This window comes from Phascolarctos cinereus, unplaced genomic scaffold (genome assembly GCF_003287225.1).
Source record: "Phascolarctos cinereus isolate Bilbo 61053 unplaced genomic scaffold, phaCin_HiC Scaffold_726;HRSCAF=1367, whole genome shotgun sequence".
Classification (NCBI taxonomy): domain Eukaryota; kingdom Metazoa; phylum Chordata; class Mammalia; order Diprotodontia; family Phascolarctidae; genus Phascolarctos; species Phascolarctos cinereus.
In genome coordinates this window covers 117,699,133-117,718,813 of record NW_027556098.1, presented here as the reverse complement: position 1 = coordinate 117,718,813, position 19,681 = coordinate 117,699,133, and the positions used below count along the sequence as shown (strand labels likewise).

Here is a 19,681-nt window from a genome sequence, read left to right as displayed (position 1 = left end):
TCATTAGCAACCTAGCAATGGAATGGAAGAGGTCAGCTCTATGCCTACTTCCCTCCACGTACTCATAGAAAAATGAATTCAGGGAAGGTATATGTCACTAGCTAGATCTCACTCTACCATGGATATGGCTGAGATCTTTTCACTCCACTGAACTTAGCCCAGTTTACCTTGAAGCCCTGGCTTCTTCTCAGCAGGTCTTAGCCTTGGTGGTCCTAGTGGAGAAAGCTCTTGGGGAAACCTCCCTGTGTAAGTGGGTACATGTATATTTCATGTGTTTACTTCTGAAGTGGGAAGGGAAGGGTGCGGGAAGAGAGAATGTTTTCTACGCATGTTAAGACCATCTATGTTTTCTAGTTTGGCTTGGCACAGCATTCGATCTATTAAGAACCAAGCACAGGGAGGAAGACACCTATTAACTGGTGAGGCCACAGGAGGCCAGAATTTGAGTTTTACCATCCCAGACAGTTAGACATTATGGCTTATGAATGTCCATCTGTTGGACATGAGCAGAGAGAAATCCTGGGATGGTCACTGACTGGGTGACCAGCATTGTAGATGTTAAAACCAACTCTGCATGTTTTGTGCTCAAGGCACACCCTAGGGAAGCCTGGGAAGTGTTTCCTGTCTCTAGTCAAAAAGACTAGATTTTAAGCCATTAGTTTCCGTTCCCTTCCTATCTTGAGGGCTGCTGACAAAGACCCAGGCTGACAGATTCAGTCGCCTCTTGTTCTCCCAGCCTGTGCCTCCCTTCCACCTTGAGATCATGCATTTGCCAGAAATGGGCTGGACAGAGCCCAGCAGGCATCATCATTCTTCATCTTCTATGATGGTGGAAACCAACAGGTAGGAAGTGGGGTGCAGATGAGAGGTGAAATGACCCGGAGGTGAGGAGTAGGAGGTGGAAGAGATGCTGCCTGTCCCAGATGAGCAGCTCCTAAGTCTGAGAGCTGGCTCTCAAAAGGGATCATTCTACTGAGCAGGCACTTTGGAGCTTAGAGAAGTTTCATTCCCAAGCCTTGAGATTTTCTAGAGAGAATTGAGGGAAAACAAACAAAAATGAGCTAGGGTCTGAACTGACCACATCAACTGGATCCTTCAGGTCTGGGCAGCCCATGCCACTTTGGTATCAGACTAAGTCTGGAAGAACTGTAGTCATTCGGAAGGATCAGGAATGATGCTGGGACTCCCCTTCCCTCCCCAACCTGGAGGAAGGGTGAGAGCAGAAGCCACAATGAAGCCAGAGGCACCTGGTTCTTTAGGCTCTGCTAACCAGTGGAAGCAATGGAAAAGTCCCTCACCCCACTGCTGCAGGCAGCTGCTTAAAGCAGCCAGAAGTGGGAGGGCAAAAGCCAGGTGACGAGGTCTACTTGAGCAGTTCCTTTATGTCATCCACCTTGATATCATGCATTTGCCAGAAATAGGCTGGAGAGAGCCCAGCAGGCATCATTCTTCATCTTCTGTGATGGTGGAAACCAAGAGGTAGGGAAGGACCAGGAAGCTAGCCTGCTCTTCAACTATGAACACCTTTTCTTTAATCCATTGCCTTTTTATCCCCAGGACCTGGCATGGCATGACACTTAACAAATTGTTGGTTAATTGATTTCAAGGGAATAAGGGACAACCAAGGCTTTGGACCAACTTTTAAAATTTGGAGAGAAGGGGTAGGGGGAGATAGATTCAACCCACTCATTTCATTATAAGAGTAAATGTTATTCAGGTTTGGGGGCTCAGGGTAGGGAGAATGAAGGGTCAACTAATTCTTTAACCTCATTAAAACATGCTCATGGTGAAAATTTATTTTACATATTTAAAATAGTACATTTAAAATTATTAGTTACATTACAGGTACAATGATGAACATTGCGACTATCCAATATATTGCACACCCTGGCTTCATCCATATGGGTTTCTTTTAAATAGTGCAAAATACTTTATACAGGAATGTACTCTGAAGGATCTCACAATTAAAAAAAAAAAAGAAATATCTTACAAATTACCAGGAACATATATTAAAGTAACAGGGAAATGAGGGTGGGGGCAGGAATGGGTTGAAAAAGTTACAAACTGTACAAAGAAATTCCCATCAATTAACCCCCCCCCAAAAAAAAGTCCCCTCCATCCCCTGCCCCCTTCTTCCCCTGGGGACAGCAGCAGGCCTTTGGCCTACAGCAGGCATGGGGTTTGTGCTAAGGTGGGGTGTTTTTTATGTGTGTGTCATAATCAAAAATATATATATATATATATCTCAGTAACTTAATACAACATAAATAGAAGTCCAGTCCAGTGAGTCCTGTGATGGGAGGCTCAAACAGAGCAACAGAAAGCATGCCTTTAATCACTCAGGGTTTCATTAAGGTTCTTTTCTTTTTCTTTTTTTTTTTTAAAGCAAATGAGGGGGAAAGGGGTTGGAGAAGGAGAAAAAAATGAACAGAAAGCCATGAACAAAAAGAAAAAACCAAAAACCAAAACTATCCGGCATGGAGGCCCCCCGTGGTGTGTGGTTCCAGCATTCGGACATTGGTTCCAGTGCACTGTCGAGCAAGAGGAGCGGTAATTCCCTACTGTGTGTTGGATTTTTTTTTTTCCTAATCCATATACTGCTCTCCCGGGAAAGCCAACGTGGCACTTACTTGATGCTTGCGTCGCTATTTTCTGCTGCAGCTGTGGCTTTGGTGAGGGGCGCCAGGATGGTGCCCGGGACCCAGCCCTCGGCTGCAGGGGAATGATCGCTAGCGGGCTGGTAGACCAGGCACATGTTCTGCTGGTTGACGGCGAGGACCTGGACCACCTCGCCCTGGCTCACGCAGATTTCGTTCTCTTTCAGTGCGTAGTAATCTTTGATCACTGCCATGGATGAGGTCCCGTTGCAGCCTCCCATGTCATTCTGGTGGGGGAGGAGGGGAAGAGAGAAGGGAGACGTCAGAGAAAACTTGAGGAGAGCATTGTTTTGCTTCCTACTCCACAATTAAGTCAGATGGATAGTGTTGGACTTGAACTCAGGAAGATCCGAGTTCAAATCCAGCCTCAGACACTTACTAGCTTTGTCACCTTGGGCAAGTCAGTCAACCTCACTCAGTTTCCTCATCTATAAAATGTAATACTAGCACCCACCTTAGAATCACTGTGAGGATCAGATTTATATACACATATATACACATATATGAAATATACATATGTGTGTGTGTACATATGAAATGCTTTGCAAACGTTAAAGTACTATATAAATGTTGGTTATTATTATTTTTGGCTGCTCCTCTGGAACAGAAACAATCTGTGTTTTAGCTAGAATCTGTCAGTGACACAATTTATTAATGTATAAGCACTCTGCTTGGAGAGAAGTTCTGATCCACAGAACATCCCCTGCTAATTCTTTGACCCAAGTGATTTCTAACTTCCATTTTATAGGCATCATGAAACAAAGTGCAGAATTCCACAACATCAAAAACCAAGATGACCTTTCAAGGAGCATCGCGTCCAGAACAAGGAAGCTTGCAGTCCCCTGCTCTTCTACTCAAGTCAGACCCTAGCTGGAACACAGTGTTCCATTCCAGGTGCCATATTTTAGAAAGCACATTGAAAGCATTCCATGGTGTGCAAGGATTTATTGAAGGAACTGGGAACGTTTAACCTGAAGAAGAAAAGACTTAAGGGCTTAGGAGAGCAGATTTAAAATATTTGAAGGGCTTTTTATCATATGGAAGAAAATTTAGACTGATCAGATTGGCTCCCAGAGGGCAGAACAGCAGATTTTGGCTCACTGTAAGAAAACACTTGCTTAATGAGCATTCCCAAGTTGAATGGGCATATTCAGGTGATGGTAGTTTGTTTCCCCATGGCTAGAAATCTGCAACCAGAGGTTAAAGAACTCATTGCTGAGAATGTTAAAGAGGAGATTCCTATTGGGTATGGCTTATAGTAGTTGACCTCTGAGCACCTGTCTGACTCATTCTATGATAGTGAAAAGAGCTTTAGAAAATATAGCAATGCAATTTTTTAAAAAAGTTGTATGCTGTTTCCAAGCTGTTGAAATGCTGGGTATCCATGACATCATTTGAACCTCAGGAATTATTCTACCTGCTTTTACAGATGATGAAACTTAACAGCATCACCTCCATTAGACAATAGCATCGCTAGAGGTGGGTGAGCGGGACCAGCTGCTGTGGATACAGAAAATAGCCTTTGCTCTTAAAACCACACCTGCCCAATGTCCTTGCAGGGGAGAAGTGATGTTTGGTTTGGGGGTATGAGATATGTGGGTGCAAACAGATTATGACCCAATGGCACAATTTTCAGAACACAAAGATTCCTAGCTATGCCCCTCACATACAAAGATGGGAGTAAGGAGTTGGGGTATAGATTGGTTTGTCAAACAAGTAGCTAAAGTTTAAAGCACTACAGGTGTTATATCCTCTTGTCCTTTTCCTTAGGGGCCTACAGACCGACTTCCATGCTTTCCTACCAGTAGGAGAAGGAACTAGACCCAACCTAATCCAATCTCATTTGAAAGAGGAGGAAACAGGGACTCAAAAGAGGGCTGTGACTTGCTCAAGGCTCATCCCCTCTCCCCGCAAAGCTTTGAAATTAGTCTCCACCCTATTAATGTACTCACTTCTCACATCTATGCAAATAATACCTCAGTATTATAATCCTTAACAATAATTGAGTGACTTTCCCTAGGGTCACCCAGTTAATACAGCTAATTAGTGTCTGAGGCCAGATTTGAACTCAGGAAGATTAGTATTCCTGACTCCAGGCTCTGCACTCTATCCACCTTGCTACCTAGTTTCGTCATTTCCATTTGACAGATGAGGAGAGAGAGAGAGAGAGAGAGAGAGAGAGAGGAGAGAGAGAGAGAGAGAGAGAGAGAGAGAGGGAGGGAGGGAGAGAGAGGAGAGGGGAGAGGGAGAGGGAGGGAGGAGGGAGAGAAGAGAAGAGAGGAGAAGAGAGAGAGAGAGGAGAGAGAGAGAGAGAGAGAGAGAAGAGAGAGAAGAGAAGAGAGAGAGAGAGAGAGAGAGAGAGAGAGAGATTTGCTCATGGTCACAAAGCTAGTAGCTATCTGAGCTTGGATTTCAACCAAGTTCTCCTGACGCCAAGGCACACATTCTTTCCATCTGACATTTGTAATCTGTTAAGCAGCTGGGTCAATATTACCCACTAACTCACGGTGGGTGCCTCTTTGTTAATTCTTTAGCATATCATGACAAACTGTTCATGTGAATTAACCTAGCTTACATTAGTCAAAAGGGGGGTGAGGTAAGGATGTTTATTCATTCCCAAGAAATATGGAAGAAAACACTGGTGCCTTTCCTTAGGATAGGCAGAGGGCACTGATCAGAACTTGTCAATCACAATTGGTTAAGACAAAAATTGACCCAAAATGGTATTTTAAAACTGATTTCTACACACAAGAGATTCCAAATCTGTAGGAAAAGAAATCCTTTAGGAGTTTCCATTCAAAAGATCACAGAATAACAGTCAGGAAATAGAATCCAGGTCTTGGGAGGCCCAGCCTAGTATTCTTACTGGGTCACCACAATAGCCTTGGCTAGTAATATCTAGAGTGTTCAAACATCTGTGTTTCTGGGTCGGGGCCTGGAGCAAACTCTGAACTATCCACACAGGGATGCTAGGAGTTTATAGATTACCTATAGCAAGTGTTTCATTCCAGGCTGGCTTTTTACTTTTTCCCCACCCTGCCAAGTACATTCCTTAACCACCTCTCCTTGCTATCAACCAAAATATGCTCAGGGAATGTGAACTCATTTTAATAACAGCCTGAGTCAATCATCATTAGGAATGGCAATATTTTTTTAAAAGCCACAGTGCATTCCAGGATCATAACTTTTGCATTATCCATGTCCTTGGTTTCCCCACCCCCTTTACTGTATATAAAAATTACAAGATATTAGAGCTAGATGGGACCATGGTGTTCTCTCTAATACCTTTGTTTGTATCCCAGACTCCTTCTCTTGACTATTTTAAATGCATAAAATTATACTGTAATACAGTTATCACAATATTTTTTAAAACCAAGTTCACAGACCCCAGGTTAAGAAGATTTGACCTAGGGGCAAGCTAGGCAGCGCAGTGGATAGAGCACCAGCCCTGAAGTCAGGAGGACCTGAGTTCAAATCTGGCCTCAGACCAAACACTTGACACTTACTAGCTGTGTGACCCTGGGAAGTCACTTAACCCCAACTGCCAAAAAAAAAGAAAAAAAAAGATTTGACTTAGTCCAGCCTCCTCATTTTACAGATGAGGAAGTTGAGAATTAATTGTTTTGAACTCCTAAATGAGCCTGTTAAGAACACCTCCTGGGAGTCCTGCAATGGAGTCCTATTACAAACCCACATACCTTGCTGGACTCATACTTGTCCCCAGGCTGATGGTAGTCAAACCCTGGACTGCCATTGGAGGTAGATATCTTCAGGGGTGGCAGTGATGGGTTACGGCTGGAGCCCTTTGGGGGCTTTTCAGCCCCCACAGAGACAGCAGAGTAGGGCCTGGGGCCGGCCTGGGGTACTCTGGGAGGCTGGGTCCTCATGACGGCTGTGCTCCGTTCCTTCCGCTGATACTCAATCGGTGACTGTAGCGCTGTAGGAGAAGAGTCAATTACCAATTCCTAATCTTCACTGAGTCAACTTGTGTCCCCTCCCTTCTGTACTATATGAGTGACTATTGTGTGCCAGATACTTTAGGGATCTCAGGAGATGAGGAAGATGGAGAGGGCCTGACTGCCCTCAAGGGGCTTATCAATCAGGAGAGAAGAGAATTGTAAGGGCCAAGGAACAAATGATGGGTGCTCAGATGAGAGAATAAAAGCACTGTGGGTCTTTGCCTATCAGGCATGTTGGGAAGGGATTCCTGCTCAGATAGGAACAGATGACTTCTGAAGTCCTTCCCCACCCTGGGCATATGCAGCACGGTTCATTAGGGTCTGCACTCAGGGAAATTTACCTTTTTTAAGGTGAGGGTTCATCAAATCCTCTATCACAAAGGTCATTGTTTTTATTCAAACTAACGATACAAGTTATTTTTTAAAAAATGTACATATGTATATATATGTGTGTGTGTGTGTATTCACACACACACACACACACACACACACACACATACACAAACTGTACTTCAAAAATTCAAACTTTGCACAGGTGTCCTTTTAGTGAAATCCTTCCCCTCCACTAACGATCAATCTTTTCAACCTTTTCTTCTTGGATGAAAAAGCACTCCTCCAACTTGACTCTGTTCCTCTAGCCCTACACTTTGCCATCAAGGGCCAGCAGTGGAGTTCAAGGATTGGTGGCTAGAGATACAGCCTTTTAGAATGTAAAATAATTTTTTTTCTTTCTTACACCTATCAACCAAAGTCTCTGGACAGAGACACGAAAAATAAAGTGGCCAGAAGTAAAAAGGACAAAAAAAAAGTCTAACTGATTTTCCCCTGATCCAGAGCCAGCCAGTTGCAAATGACGGAGATCCTCAGGAAAGGCAGAAGGAGAGAGACAGCACCGTGGAGAGGGTGTAGAAGAAGTTGTAAAGGGGTACTGGCGCAAAGACTGACCAAGTCACTAGCCTCCTTTTTCCTCTTGCACTAGAGGATGTAGGAGAAGTGAACTGGAAAATAGAGGCAGGAAGCAGGAAAAATGGGCAGGAAGGTAGTCCCCAGAGGCTGGAGAAGCTGTCCCCTCCATCTTGTCCTAACTCATTGCTGGTACACCCATGATTCAAACTCTGCTATTATGATTTCTGGCTTAGGGGGTCAAAGGAGAAAGAGGATCAGCCACCATGGTATGCCATGCAACCTGACAGTAGTTACCAGCTCTGAGGTCTGAAATATGACTATAAGAAAGTCATACAAGTCAGATTCCATTATAGCAAACTCCAAAAGTCTGTCCACATGGCTTTGCTATTATTGGAATATCATTATCTTGAATGTCACTTGAGGTAAGTGGGTCACCAGCCCTCCGGTGCTCAGAAACCATTTGGCATAATGGATGAATATACTTTTAAAAATCCTTTACAGTAATGACATCTATGGGAGTAAGAATGTGAACCTCGCCATATTCTCTTAAACCATCTAAGATCTCTGGAGGGACAGGTTGGTCCTATATTGTCTCCTGATATCCAAATAAAGGACATTACATTGGGCTTTCACCACGTATCTCATTGGATGTATGCCAAGAATGGGACTGGTCTTTGCCAACAGGGAAAACCAACCAACCAACCAAAAAAGAAAAAACCATCCTAACGCCATCCCTTGACAGTGTGTGTATGGAACAAAGAAATATGTTTATGTAAGTGTTTACTATAGTTCAAAAAGACCTCATTAATCCGATATAATTGGGGGAATGCCAGGCAGAATCATTAAAAAGTCTGAATTTTTTATTTAAAGTTTTAGCTTTATTTTTTAAACTTTAAAATCCATATAGCAAAAAGAACTAATTGTCAGCAAGCTGACAAGTGGCTAGGCCTGCTCTAATGAATCAATAGGGGTCATTTGTATTTGGGGGATTGGTGGTGCATTTGCAAATGGAAGCTGTTCAAGTGTTTCTACAAGTTGAGTATAGTTGTTGGTTTTTCTTGGAACAAGGGAGATGCTCAGTCTGGAGGGGGGTGGTAGGGTAGGACTGTGCTGTAAAGATAAGAGGCTTCAATAAAACATTAAAAAAAGTCGAAACTTCTCTGTTTGTTAAGTATCCCCTGCAGTCTTTCAAAACTAATGGTTTCTTGGTATATTTCAGCACAACTTGCATCTGAATCATTGTTAGATTCCCAATTAGTATGGGCTTTGAGGAGGTTCTATTGGCTGTTGAAAAATTACATGCTGGGACAGTTAAGTGGTTTAGAGGATTAGGGCACTGGCCCTGGAGTCAGGAGGAATCAAGTTCAAATCCGGTCTCAGACATTTACTAGCTGTGTGACTCTGGGCAAGTCACTTAACCCCAATCGCCTTGCCAAAAAAAAATTAAATTAAATTAAAAAAAGCTTTTACAGAAAACAATACCTAAAAGAATCTTTTAAAGATCTAATAATAATATAAGATAGTTAGCATTTAAATAAGACCTACTGTATGCCAGCCATTGTGCTAAGTACTTTGTCTCATTTGATCCTCATAATAACCCTGGGAGGTAGCTATCATTAACCTCATTTTACAGTTGAGGAAACTGAGATAGACAGAGGTTAAGTGACTTACCCAGGGTCCTCTAGCTAGTAAGTATTTGAGACTGGATTTGAATTCAGGTCTTCCTGACTCCAGGCCTGGCACTCTATCCACTGCTCTACCTAGTTACATTCAAAGTGATAGACATTCTCATGAGCAGTCACTGTTTGCTTAGGGCAGGTCCTGCATTTGCTCATGGAACAATAGCATTTCTAGTACAATTCCATCATTTTATAGGTGAGTAAGCTGAGGAGCAGACAAATGGTAGGAGCTGCCCAGAGTCAAGCATCTGAAGCATTTTGTGTTGACTTTGTTTATTTCCAGGGATCTCTTGATCCTCCATTAATAGGAAGGCTGTTCTATACGATGAAAAGTTCTTGACTCCCTCCTTTTTAAATCTGCTTGGAGAAAATCAATTTATGGGCCGTACAATCTTTTCCAGTATATGAAAAAGAAAAAAAAACCCAACCCCAAACCACATGAATAGGAATCAGAAAACCTGAATTCTAGTCCCAACATTACTACTAAATAGTTGTGGGACCTTCGGCAAGTTCTTTTTCTGTTTGTCGAATGAGGGGACTGGATTAGAGCACCGCTATGGTCCCTTCCAAGTATCCAGAAAATGTTTTGTCTGCATCAGAGAGGGAGTAAAATGACTCAGGGATTTTGACGAATTTGTTTTCTGGAGAGTTCCATAAAATAGAGTTAAAGGTAGAAGGGGACCCAGAGATTGTCTAGTCTAGCCCCATCATTTGATAGATGAGGAGCTGAACACAGGAGAGCTAAAGGGACTTTGGCAAGGGAACACAGCTAAGTGGTGACATGACTACGGATAATATTCCTAGCGTTTGGTCCAGGGGTCTCTATTACAGCATATTTTCTTCGTTTTGTTGGGTAGAGAACACTTTGAGGGGGGTGTGTGGGGGTGGGGAGAAGGAAAAGGAACACTAGATTTGGAGACTAAAGATCTGAGTTCAAGCCCTGTCTCTGTCATTTATTCACTGTGTGGAATTAGACAAGCTCAGTGTCTCTAGTGCCTCATTTGCAAAATGGGTAGTTGCATTACCTACCTGGCAGAATTGCTTTGAGTATCAAATAAAATCATGTAAAGGGCAACTGAGCAACTATAAAATATTATTCCTACCACCATTTTCAAGTGGCCTCCTCCAGTCCAGAAGATTCCCCAATTTCTTGTCACTGTTTAAATTCTTATCTCTCGGGAGAAGGGAGCAAATGGGCAGGTGGTGAGAGATCAGCACACTGACCATTCAGGTATCAGAGAAATCTTTCTACAAAAATGACTATCCTTTGCTGCTCAACCATTCCACCATCCCAGCTGTTAAAAGTGTAGATAAACCCTAAAGGCCTAAACTCCTTGAGGATACAAAGGCCAGGACCAACATTAAACCTGTAATCCAGAATACAGATAATGAAGCATACTTCCTCCTTCATGGAAGAGGTGTGAGGGACACTGTTGGAATGTGTAGTATAGACATTGCCTGATATAGTCTCTATATCAGACATTTTGCTTATTTGTGGGGTTTTTTTGGTTTGTTTTTTTGATCACAAGCTGTGATGATGAATGAGAAATGATTGTGATATAAATACTAAAAAAAGCACATTAGACCCCAGAATGTGCCATATTCTACAGGCAGCCCAGTCTGGAGGAGGCTAGCATCTCTGGGTTCCCTCTGAAAATAGGCCTGCTAATGAGGACGGGGCATACATACCATTTAAGAAATCTCGCTGTGTATCCAAGACTTGGTTAATGTCCTGAACCCAGGCTTGTTGGATGTCTGCATTGGCTGCCTGTAGAATGACCCTTTCTGATGTTTCCCGGCTCATAAGGGCAAACTTACAGGGGTCATTGTCCACATTCTCCTCCAGGACAAGGTAGTTCATCTGGAACAGAACAAGGTCATCTTTTTACATTGAATAAAATTTTAAAAAATGTTTTCCAGGTGGCACTCATTGTATTTATCAGACTAGAAGTCACACTTTTTGGTTTTGGGAGTAGACGCAGATGGGTAGGGAAAGTCACAAATATGGATCTTTATTATGTAACGCTATAATTTTTTTTACTTAAAATAATCCAAGTTCTGATGTGATCCTAAGGTACTCCAGGGGCTAGTACTCACCCAAAGTCACTCTGTCTCATAAACAATACTAGTCTATCTCTCCTGACTTCATCCCCTCTCCATGCCCTAAAACTTTGAAATGAAAATTTGATGCAACTATTTGGAACTGTACCCCCAAAGCTATTAAACTGTGCATCTCCTTTGACCCAGTGATACTGCTACTAGGCCTATATCTCAAAGAGATCAACAAAAGATAAAAAAACTTTCAGCACAAAAAAATATTTGTGGCACCTTTTTATGGTCACAAAGAATTAGAAAGTTAGGGTATGCCCACCAATTGGGAAATGGCTAAACAAAGTTGTGGTATAAGAATGTGATGGAATACCATTGCGCTATAAGAAATCATAGAGGGGATGAAGGTTTCAGAGAAACCAGGGAAGACTTGTATGAACTGATGCAAAGTGAAGTAAGCAGAACCAGGAGAATAAGTTATGTAATAACAACAATGTTGTAAAGACAAAAAACTTTGAAAGACTCAGGAACTCTATTCAATACAATGATAAACTATAGTTCCAGAGGACTCATGATGAACCATGCTACCCAACTTCCAGATAGAGAAGCCAAGTTATTCAGAATGCAAATTCAAGAATAGTTTTTTGGGTTTTTTTTTTTTTGGATATTGTTAACATGGGAATTTGTTTTGATTTACTATATGTATAGAGTGGTGTGTGTGTGTGTGTGTGTGTGTGTGTGTGTGTGTGTGCTGTGATAGGTTATGTTTCTCCTATTGTTGTTTTTTTCCAATGGGGGAAGAGCAGGTGAGAGCATTTATATTTAAATTTAAATTAAATTAAATTTTAATTTAAAAATTCAATGCAACTTCTAGCCTATAAAACATAGCACCTGGCACTTATTCTGCATGAGACATGAACACATCCAGAGCCTGGCTATGCTAGGTGCTTTATGCCTGGATACCTTCTAAACAGAATACATTACTGTCATTCAGACAAATTTGGAAGGCTGGGGAAGAGAAAAATGCATACACACAGAAACACATACTAGGACAAGTTCCAGAATCTAGAAAAAGTCAGAATTATGGGAGAAAGGGTTTTTAGACATTATTAATCCCTTCCTCTGTAATCACACACAATAGTTCCAAGCCTTGTTCAGAAAAAAATGTACATTCACTCCTTCAGGCAACAAATAAATATAGTCTTCAGCTCATTACAACAGATCTCACGGACTGAGAAGAACAGTGGGTGGGGGAAAGCAGTGGTGTATAATGGAAAAGACCATTGGACTTGGATGGGCGTGGGGAAAGGGGGAGAGAACAAGCATTTATTAAGCGCCTACTATGTGCCAGGCACTTTACAAATATTATCCCATTTGATCTTAACAACACTGGGTTGTAGGTGTTATTATTATCATCCCCTTTTCACAGTTGAAGAAACTGAGGCAGACAGAGGTTAGGTGACTTGCCCAGGATCTCATAGCTAGTAAATGTCTTAGGCTCGATTTGAACTCGGGCTGTTCTGACTCCAGAGCCAGTGTTCTATCCACTGTGCCATCTAGAACTCAAGTATTAGCCCTGCTATTTACTAGCAATGTGACTTTGTGCAAGTCGCTTGCCCTCTCTAGGCTTCAATTTGCCAGCTGAAAAATGAGATGGTTGGACAGACTGGATAGTCTGAAAACTCTAGACCAGTGAGCTTGACTTAAATTTCTGGGAAAGTCATAAGACAGATGATTGATAAAGTATCTCATGCTATTCTTGTGAAGAAGACAGATGGACTGGATACAACAACTGGATAGATTCAGAACCGGGTGGATGGTCAGACTCAAAGTGTCATTGTTAACAGTTCAATGTCAACCTGGAAGATGTCTTCCATGCTTGGCACTAAGCTGAAACTTTTATCAATGACATGGATGAGAGCGTAGATGACACATTCATCAGATTTATCACTAACTCTGAACTGGGCGGACAGAGTGAGGGTACCCGAAGATCTGGGCAGGCTACAGTGATGGTGTCAAACTCAAACAGGAACAGAGGCCACTAAATCATCCATAATCCATGCAGGCTGCACATTGATATAGAAAAACCACATATTAATGTTAAATACATTCTACTATATTTTTTATTTATTTTGTTAAAGAGTTCCCAATTACATTTTAAAAAATTAAATTTTTTCCCCCAATCACATTTTAATCTGGTTTGTGCTGCACTTGAGAGTTGTGGGCTGCATGTCTGACATCTCTGAGGCTAGAACACTAGGCTCAGTCTCTTAAGGTGAGGTTCCATAGGGATCAATGTAAAATCTTACACTTGGGTGTAACAAAAGTCACCTTTAAGTACAAGATGGTAAAGCCATGGTGAGACAGCTTTTCCCTGCAAAAGACTGGAGGTTCTAGTGGCCTTGCAAGCTCAAGCGGTGAGACTTGGTAGACAAAAATGGTAATATGATCTTAACCTGCATTGAGAGAGGTGTGTTGTTGGTGGTGAATTGTTTCAGTCATGTTCGATTCTTTGTGACCCATTTGGGGTTTTCTTGGCAAAGATACTGGAGTTTGCCATTTTCTTCTCTAGTGGATGAAGGCAAACAGGTTAAATGACTTGCCCACGGTCTGAGGCTAGATTTGAACTCAGGTTTTCCTCACTCTGGGTCTAGCTGTCTGTCCACTGTGCCATCTAGCTGGCCTGTACTATCTCCCCATAAAAATCTTCTATCTGGGGGGAGGGGGGTGAACCCACGTAAGAAACATGACTCTCAGTCCCCTGGCCTTTTGCCCGGTCCCCTAGGGTTCCTCCTCACCTTGATGCTTCTTTTGAACATGTAGCCTGGTGTGAGAGAGCCCTTTCGCAGAAGCTCACTGAAGATGACGATCTGTTCAAAGAGGAACACACGCCTTTCCTTGGTCCGGGACTGCATGCCTGCGTCCTGCTCAATCACGTAGAAGGTATCCTGCTGAAGCAGCTTTCCCTGGGCTGTCAGGGTGCCCTGTGGGGTGGAGAGAGAGAGAGAAGGAGGAAGTGAGAGGGCGTGGGAAGGAGCCTCTGGCCCCACCACCGCTACTGACCGTGGACACAGAGGAACTGGCCACAGCAGAAATCTGGGGGGGTCTGTTAAGAGCATCCACTACTTCCTGTTCGGACATTTTCGATCCAATAATTCCACAGATATTAAGTACCTATTATGAGTACCATGTTAGTTATATCTTGGCTCTTTCCCAGTACTTACAATATGGGTCCTGCCCTCATGGAGTTTATAGTGTGGTAGATGGTCTCACTTGTACAAAAATACCCAGGGATAAAGAATGCATCAGAGAGGTACAAAGTGTCCATGAGGTTGGGGGGCAGGGAGGTTACTGACTGGGAAGATAACAAGTACACCTATCTACAGCATTTTTATGTCTGCAGTGTGATTCACTCCCAAACGAGGCAAGTCATTATCATCAAACTATCATCAAACCCACTTTGTAGACAGGGAAACCGAGGCTCTGAAATTATCTCTAATTATGTTATTTACATGCTGTATTCCCTGTGAGACTATGAGCTCGTCGACAGAAGGCACTGTTTGGTATCCGTCTTTGTATCACTAGTGCTTTGCACAGTGCCGGGAGCATAGTATAAAATGCTGGCTGATTTACTTTTTGTATTTCTATTTATAAACTTCCCACTCTCTTCAATCAGCGCAGGGTTCTGCTTATGAGACCAAGCCTGTTCCAGGTCTAGAAGGAACCTTGTAATTCGTGGGGAGGTTCCTTTTTAAAAAGAAGGGAAAAAACCCTTCCAGCCGAAGAACGTTCCCTAAAAAAGATTTCATGTAATTGGAACATGAACCTTTTTGCCCTGTGGGTCAGATGTATGCCAGTGGTACCATGTGACCCCCTCCTTATTACCCAAACCCAAACTCACTGCCCAAGTCATTCTTCCTTGGGTTCCTGAGAAACCCTTGTACTATGCTCCAACCCAAGCATCTTGCTGCCAAGGTCAGCACTTATCTCCAGTCTAGTAGCGAGTTAATATTAAGCCCGTGGCCAGCTAGACAGAAATGTTTTATAAGTCATATTATTATTACGTAAGATCCTGACCCAAAGGTTACATCAACAAAAGCTCTAAGGAAACCATAAGCTCCAGAGGCAGGGGGATTATGAAGCCTAACTTCTCCCAGGCCCTGAACCCAGGGACTTTGGAACAAAGGCAGAAACGTCTACTAGCTCCTCCAAGGGCATCCCGGTACTTGGAGTCAAGAAGACTTGGGCTCAGATCCTGTATCAGTTCTTACCAGCTCAGTGACCTTAGACAAGTCACTTAAAATCTCTGGGACTTAGTTTCCTCATCTGGAAAAGGAGGGATTGAACTTTATGAACTCTAAGTGCCCTTCAAGGTCTAGATCTGTGACCCTATCAACTGAGGCAATGCAAAGTAGTTTCTCCAGGGCATGAGGAAAACAAGAACAGGATTTTAGATGGAGACCTGGAAGGGACTGTAAAAGGTTGAGTTTTCATTGGTCATTATCCAGAATGAACAAGGTGAAACTCCTCTCTCTTGCCCCCTTCTTCCCCTCCTCAATCCCTTATTTTACAGACGAGGAAACACACCCTGGTGGGTTAAGGGACTGGCCAAGATCCTGTGGCGAAGTATTCAGGATCAGAGCCAGGGTTTAAATCGAGGTCTCCTGTCTCCGAATCTAGCATGCCTGCCACGGCACCATGGTGCCTGCTATGACACCTGCTTTCAAAAATAAATTTGAAGAGTCTTAGGTGTAGCCTTGCATCATGTAGGGGTGTAGATACACAAACATAGGTGCCTACACACTAATTCCTGTGACACCTAACATGAGTTAGATGGTGCAGACTAAGTGGCCACTCATCCTGCCCCATCTCTTCCTACTTTCTTCAAAGATCCACAATAATTTGGGCCGGAATGACTGAGACTATGGTCAAAGGGGAGTGGTGGTTGTTTCTTCTCAAGATTGTTCAAAATATCTGAAATTTAGAAAAGCTTCTGGGCTGCTGAGGAGGGGAAGTAGTGTGGAAGGGAAGGAGGGGAGAGGCAAGAGGGAAGAGTTTGGCCTTATTCATTCTGGACAATGACCAATGAAAACTCAACCTGAGCCCTAGCAATCTAAGGGCATTTCTGTTTCATGGCATTGCTTTTGTCTGGGCTTTAGTTTCACTATGGAGGAGAATAGGAACCTAGCTCCAAATAAATAAGCTTCTATTTCCATAGTGCTTTGTGGCTTATCAACAGCTTTACGCCCCAGGGCCCTTGGTGGTAGGGTGAGTAAGTAAAAGGAAATGGAGCTCCATTCACACTCAAAGGAATTATCTCATAAAGCAAGGACTTCCTTGGAAAATTAAAAGAAAAGAAACATTGGGGGAAATACTTGAAGCATGTATGTGAGATAAAGAACTGATATTCCAAATCTGTAAGAATGAATATAATTTTTAGGGGGGGTGGTGTTCAGGCCTATAATTTCATCGGTATGGGAGATTTCTAGGTACGGAAACTCCCACCTTCCATCACTAATGAACAAATGCATATCTGTAACTTAGTCTTAGAAGGTTGCTCTGGTCACTGAATGATTAAATAACGTATTCGTTGCACAGGGCTAGTATGTGTCAGACACTTGTGGGACTTGAACTTTGGTCTGTTTGATTCTAAGGCTCGCCATCTATCCATGATGTCAAGTTGCCTCTCAGGGCTTACCTACAAGCCTCATCATATTACCGATAGAATGAGAGTCGGAGGACGTGCACAGGTGATTTATAAAGTAGAAAAAATGCAAACTGTTAACTAGTTTGGTGTAGAGCACTGAACTTGGGAGTCAGGGAAACCAGATTTGAACCTCTTTTCAGATGATTCTACTACCTGGTGACCCTAGGCAAATCATTCATCCCTTGTGGGACTCAGTTTCTTCACCTGTAAAATGAAGGGGGTTGGACTTAATGACCTTTAAGACCTCTTTTAGCTCTGAATCTAGGATCTTCTAGGCACGTGAAAAGATAATAATACAAAGATAGCTAGCATTTATATGGTACTTTAAAGTCTGCAAAGGGCTTACAAATATCTCATTTTATCTTCCCCACCAACCTGAGAGGTAAGGTACTAATATTATCTCCATTTTACAGATGAGGAAACTGAAGCATACAGAGGCTAAGTGACTTACCCAGGGTTACAGTGCTAGTAAAACTCTGAGGTTGGATATGAACTCTGATCTTCCTGACTTTGGGCCCAGCTCTTTATACACTATTGTATCTCAATACTTTAACAATTGACAGATCATGATACAAAGTACCACTTCAAACCCAAAAGAATGGGGTGTGTGTGTGTGTGTGTGTGTGTGTGTGTGTGTGTGTGTGTGTGTGTGTGTGTAATGCATATATATAGGTACATATGTAATGTGTGTATATATGTATATGTAATGTGTGTATATGCGTACATGCATATATATGTGTGTGTATATACTCATTTGTTCTTTTTTGTAAACACACGCATATACAAAAGAGAGTCAATCCAATATTAGAGGGAAGACATAGGATGGTGGGAGGAGGGACAGGGGAGTTTGAGAGGTAACGGCCACAGAGAGAGAGAGAGTGTGGCCAAATTTGGCAGAATTTAAGCTAGGCCTAGATGGGGACACAGCACAAAAGTGTCTCATTTACTTCTGTTCATTCTTTTGGTTCTTCCCAATTAGAGAGGTTAAAGGGTTGTAGTGAAATTTTGCCCCTTGTTTTGTATGATTATTTTCTTGGTTGTTTTTTTTTAAGGGTAGGTAAGTTTATAATGATTTTTTATAAAGTACTTTCAGTTTTAGAGATTCAGCTACTGCCAAGAGGAACAGATAATTCCAGACAGAAGCAGGAACAGTGGTTGAGATGTCCTTGTTGACATGCTCGTGGGGTCTAGATCCAGAGGGTGCGGCTAATCCCCTTGATATTGCTATCTTTCCAAGAAGCCTTCCCTGACCAACCTCATTCCAACCCTAATCACCTCCATATCTCATTTTATTTCATTTCCCATTAGTACTTCTTGACAGATGTATTTGCTCATTTTCTTTACTTGTTTCAAGAGTTCTATCTCCTTTAGTGTAGAAGACAAACACCCCCTTCTCCCAATCACCCATCTCAGCTTCGAGGAATGGTTTTCCCAAAGTAGCTTCTCCAGTAGTAACAGGTTAGGGAAGAGTAGGAAGCAGAGCTCCTGGGAAAGAGTTAGAGAATCCATACCTTCCCCCACCCCAACCCACCTAGGTGGCAAGCTAACCTCTAAGCAAGAAAGAAACGGTGCCAATCCTCATGCCTCTTTGAATTAATATAAAAAATAATGTTACATTCAATGGCCTCTTACTGCATGTCTTCCCTCTATTAGTGATTTCTTATTTATCTTGTACAGAACTTGTTTGTTTCCCCTAAAAAGCATATTTGTCGGCTTGTTGTTTCCTCTGGTAGTGAGCTCCCTGAGGGCAAGGACTGTCTTTTTCCTCTTTTTGTATTGTGAGCACTTAGCACACAGTGTATTCAGACTCTTTGTGACCCCACTTGTTTTTTTTTCTTGGCAGAGATATTGGAGTGGTTTGCTATTTCCTTCTCCTGCTCTTTTTACAGATGAGTAAACCGAAGCAAACAGGGTTAAGTGACTTGCCCAGGGTCACATAGTAAGTATCTGAGGCTAGATTTGAACTTAGAAAGATGAATCTTCCTGACTCCAGGCCTGGAACTCTATCCATTGTGCCACCTAGCTGCCCCAGTGTAACATAGAGTAGGTCCTTAATAAATGCTTATTCACTATTTGACTCATGAAGGTTTAGTTGACTATTAATGATGCTAGTTTTTAAGTAGAAAAAACTTACTGACTTAAATTTTTAAAGTTCTCCATAGTTACTACATCACAAACCTTGGAGGTTTATAGCTAAGTACCCTGATGTACCATCAACACACAAGTAAACATACGCTTCCTGTAGCACAGAAATCAACATTTCTGCATTCTCAGATTATATATATGTGGTTGGACTACTTGAGTAAGATTGGCTTACTCATTATGCAGTTAAGTTTATTACTTGAACTTTGACCACATCTCTAATGCCTTATTGTGGTATGACACTGGATGCTCCAAGGCAGAGCCCAACCTTTGGCAAGACCAGCCTAACTGAAAAAACTTGGAATATATGTCCACTGTCAGGCTCTATGTTGGTCACTTGAGGACCAGTCTAGCTAAGTTCACAGGTGATCATTGCCCCAATGTTTCCCACCAGTTACTGTGGCCAAAGTAGTTACTCACCTGGTGAAGGCCATTCACTAAGTTGCAGAGGGGCTGGGATATGCATCAGTGTTAGAAGTACCCATAACAATGGACCTTGTGCCCTTAAAAGATCCCTTAAAAGGGTGAAAAAGGCCTATATATGGTTATTCTTTTAGGCATTACTTTCATCATCAACTAAAA

General features: G+C 42.4%; 1 protein-coding gene across 3 annotated transcripts in view; it reads right to left on the bottom strand.

The window, feature by feature from the left end:
• Window positions 1-19,681, bottom strand: part of LOC144454521 (kalirin-like) — a 185,964-nt gene that overhangs the window by 66,129 nt on the left and 100,154 nt on the right. For 2 of the 3 annotated variants that reach the window (XM_078146747.1, XM_078146746.1), the window contains exons 12-15: window positions 14,049-14,234; window positions 10,891-11,062; window positions 6,356-6,594; window positions 1,768-2,884 (exon numbers count right to left, since the gene is read on the bottom strand). In XM_078146747.1, the coding sequence (XP_078002873.1) occupies window positions 2,627-2,884; window positions 6,356-6,594; window positions 10,891-11,062; window positions 14,049-14,234 (855 nt within the window). In that variant the 3' untranslated portion in view covers window positions 1,768-2,626. Of the gene's footprint in view, window positions 1-1,767; window positions 2,885-6,355; window positions 6,595-10,890; window positions 11,063-14,048; window positions 14,235-19,681 lie in introns of those variants that run through there. The other variant, XM_078146748.1, reaches the window with a different exon arrangement.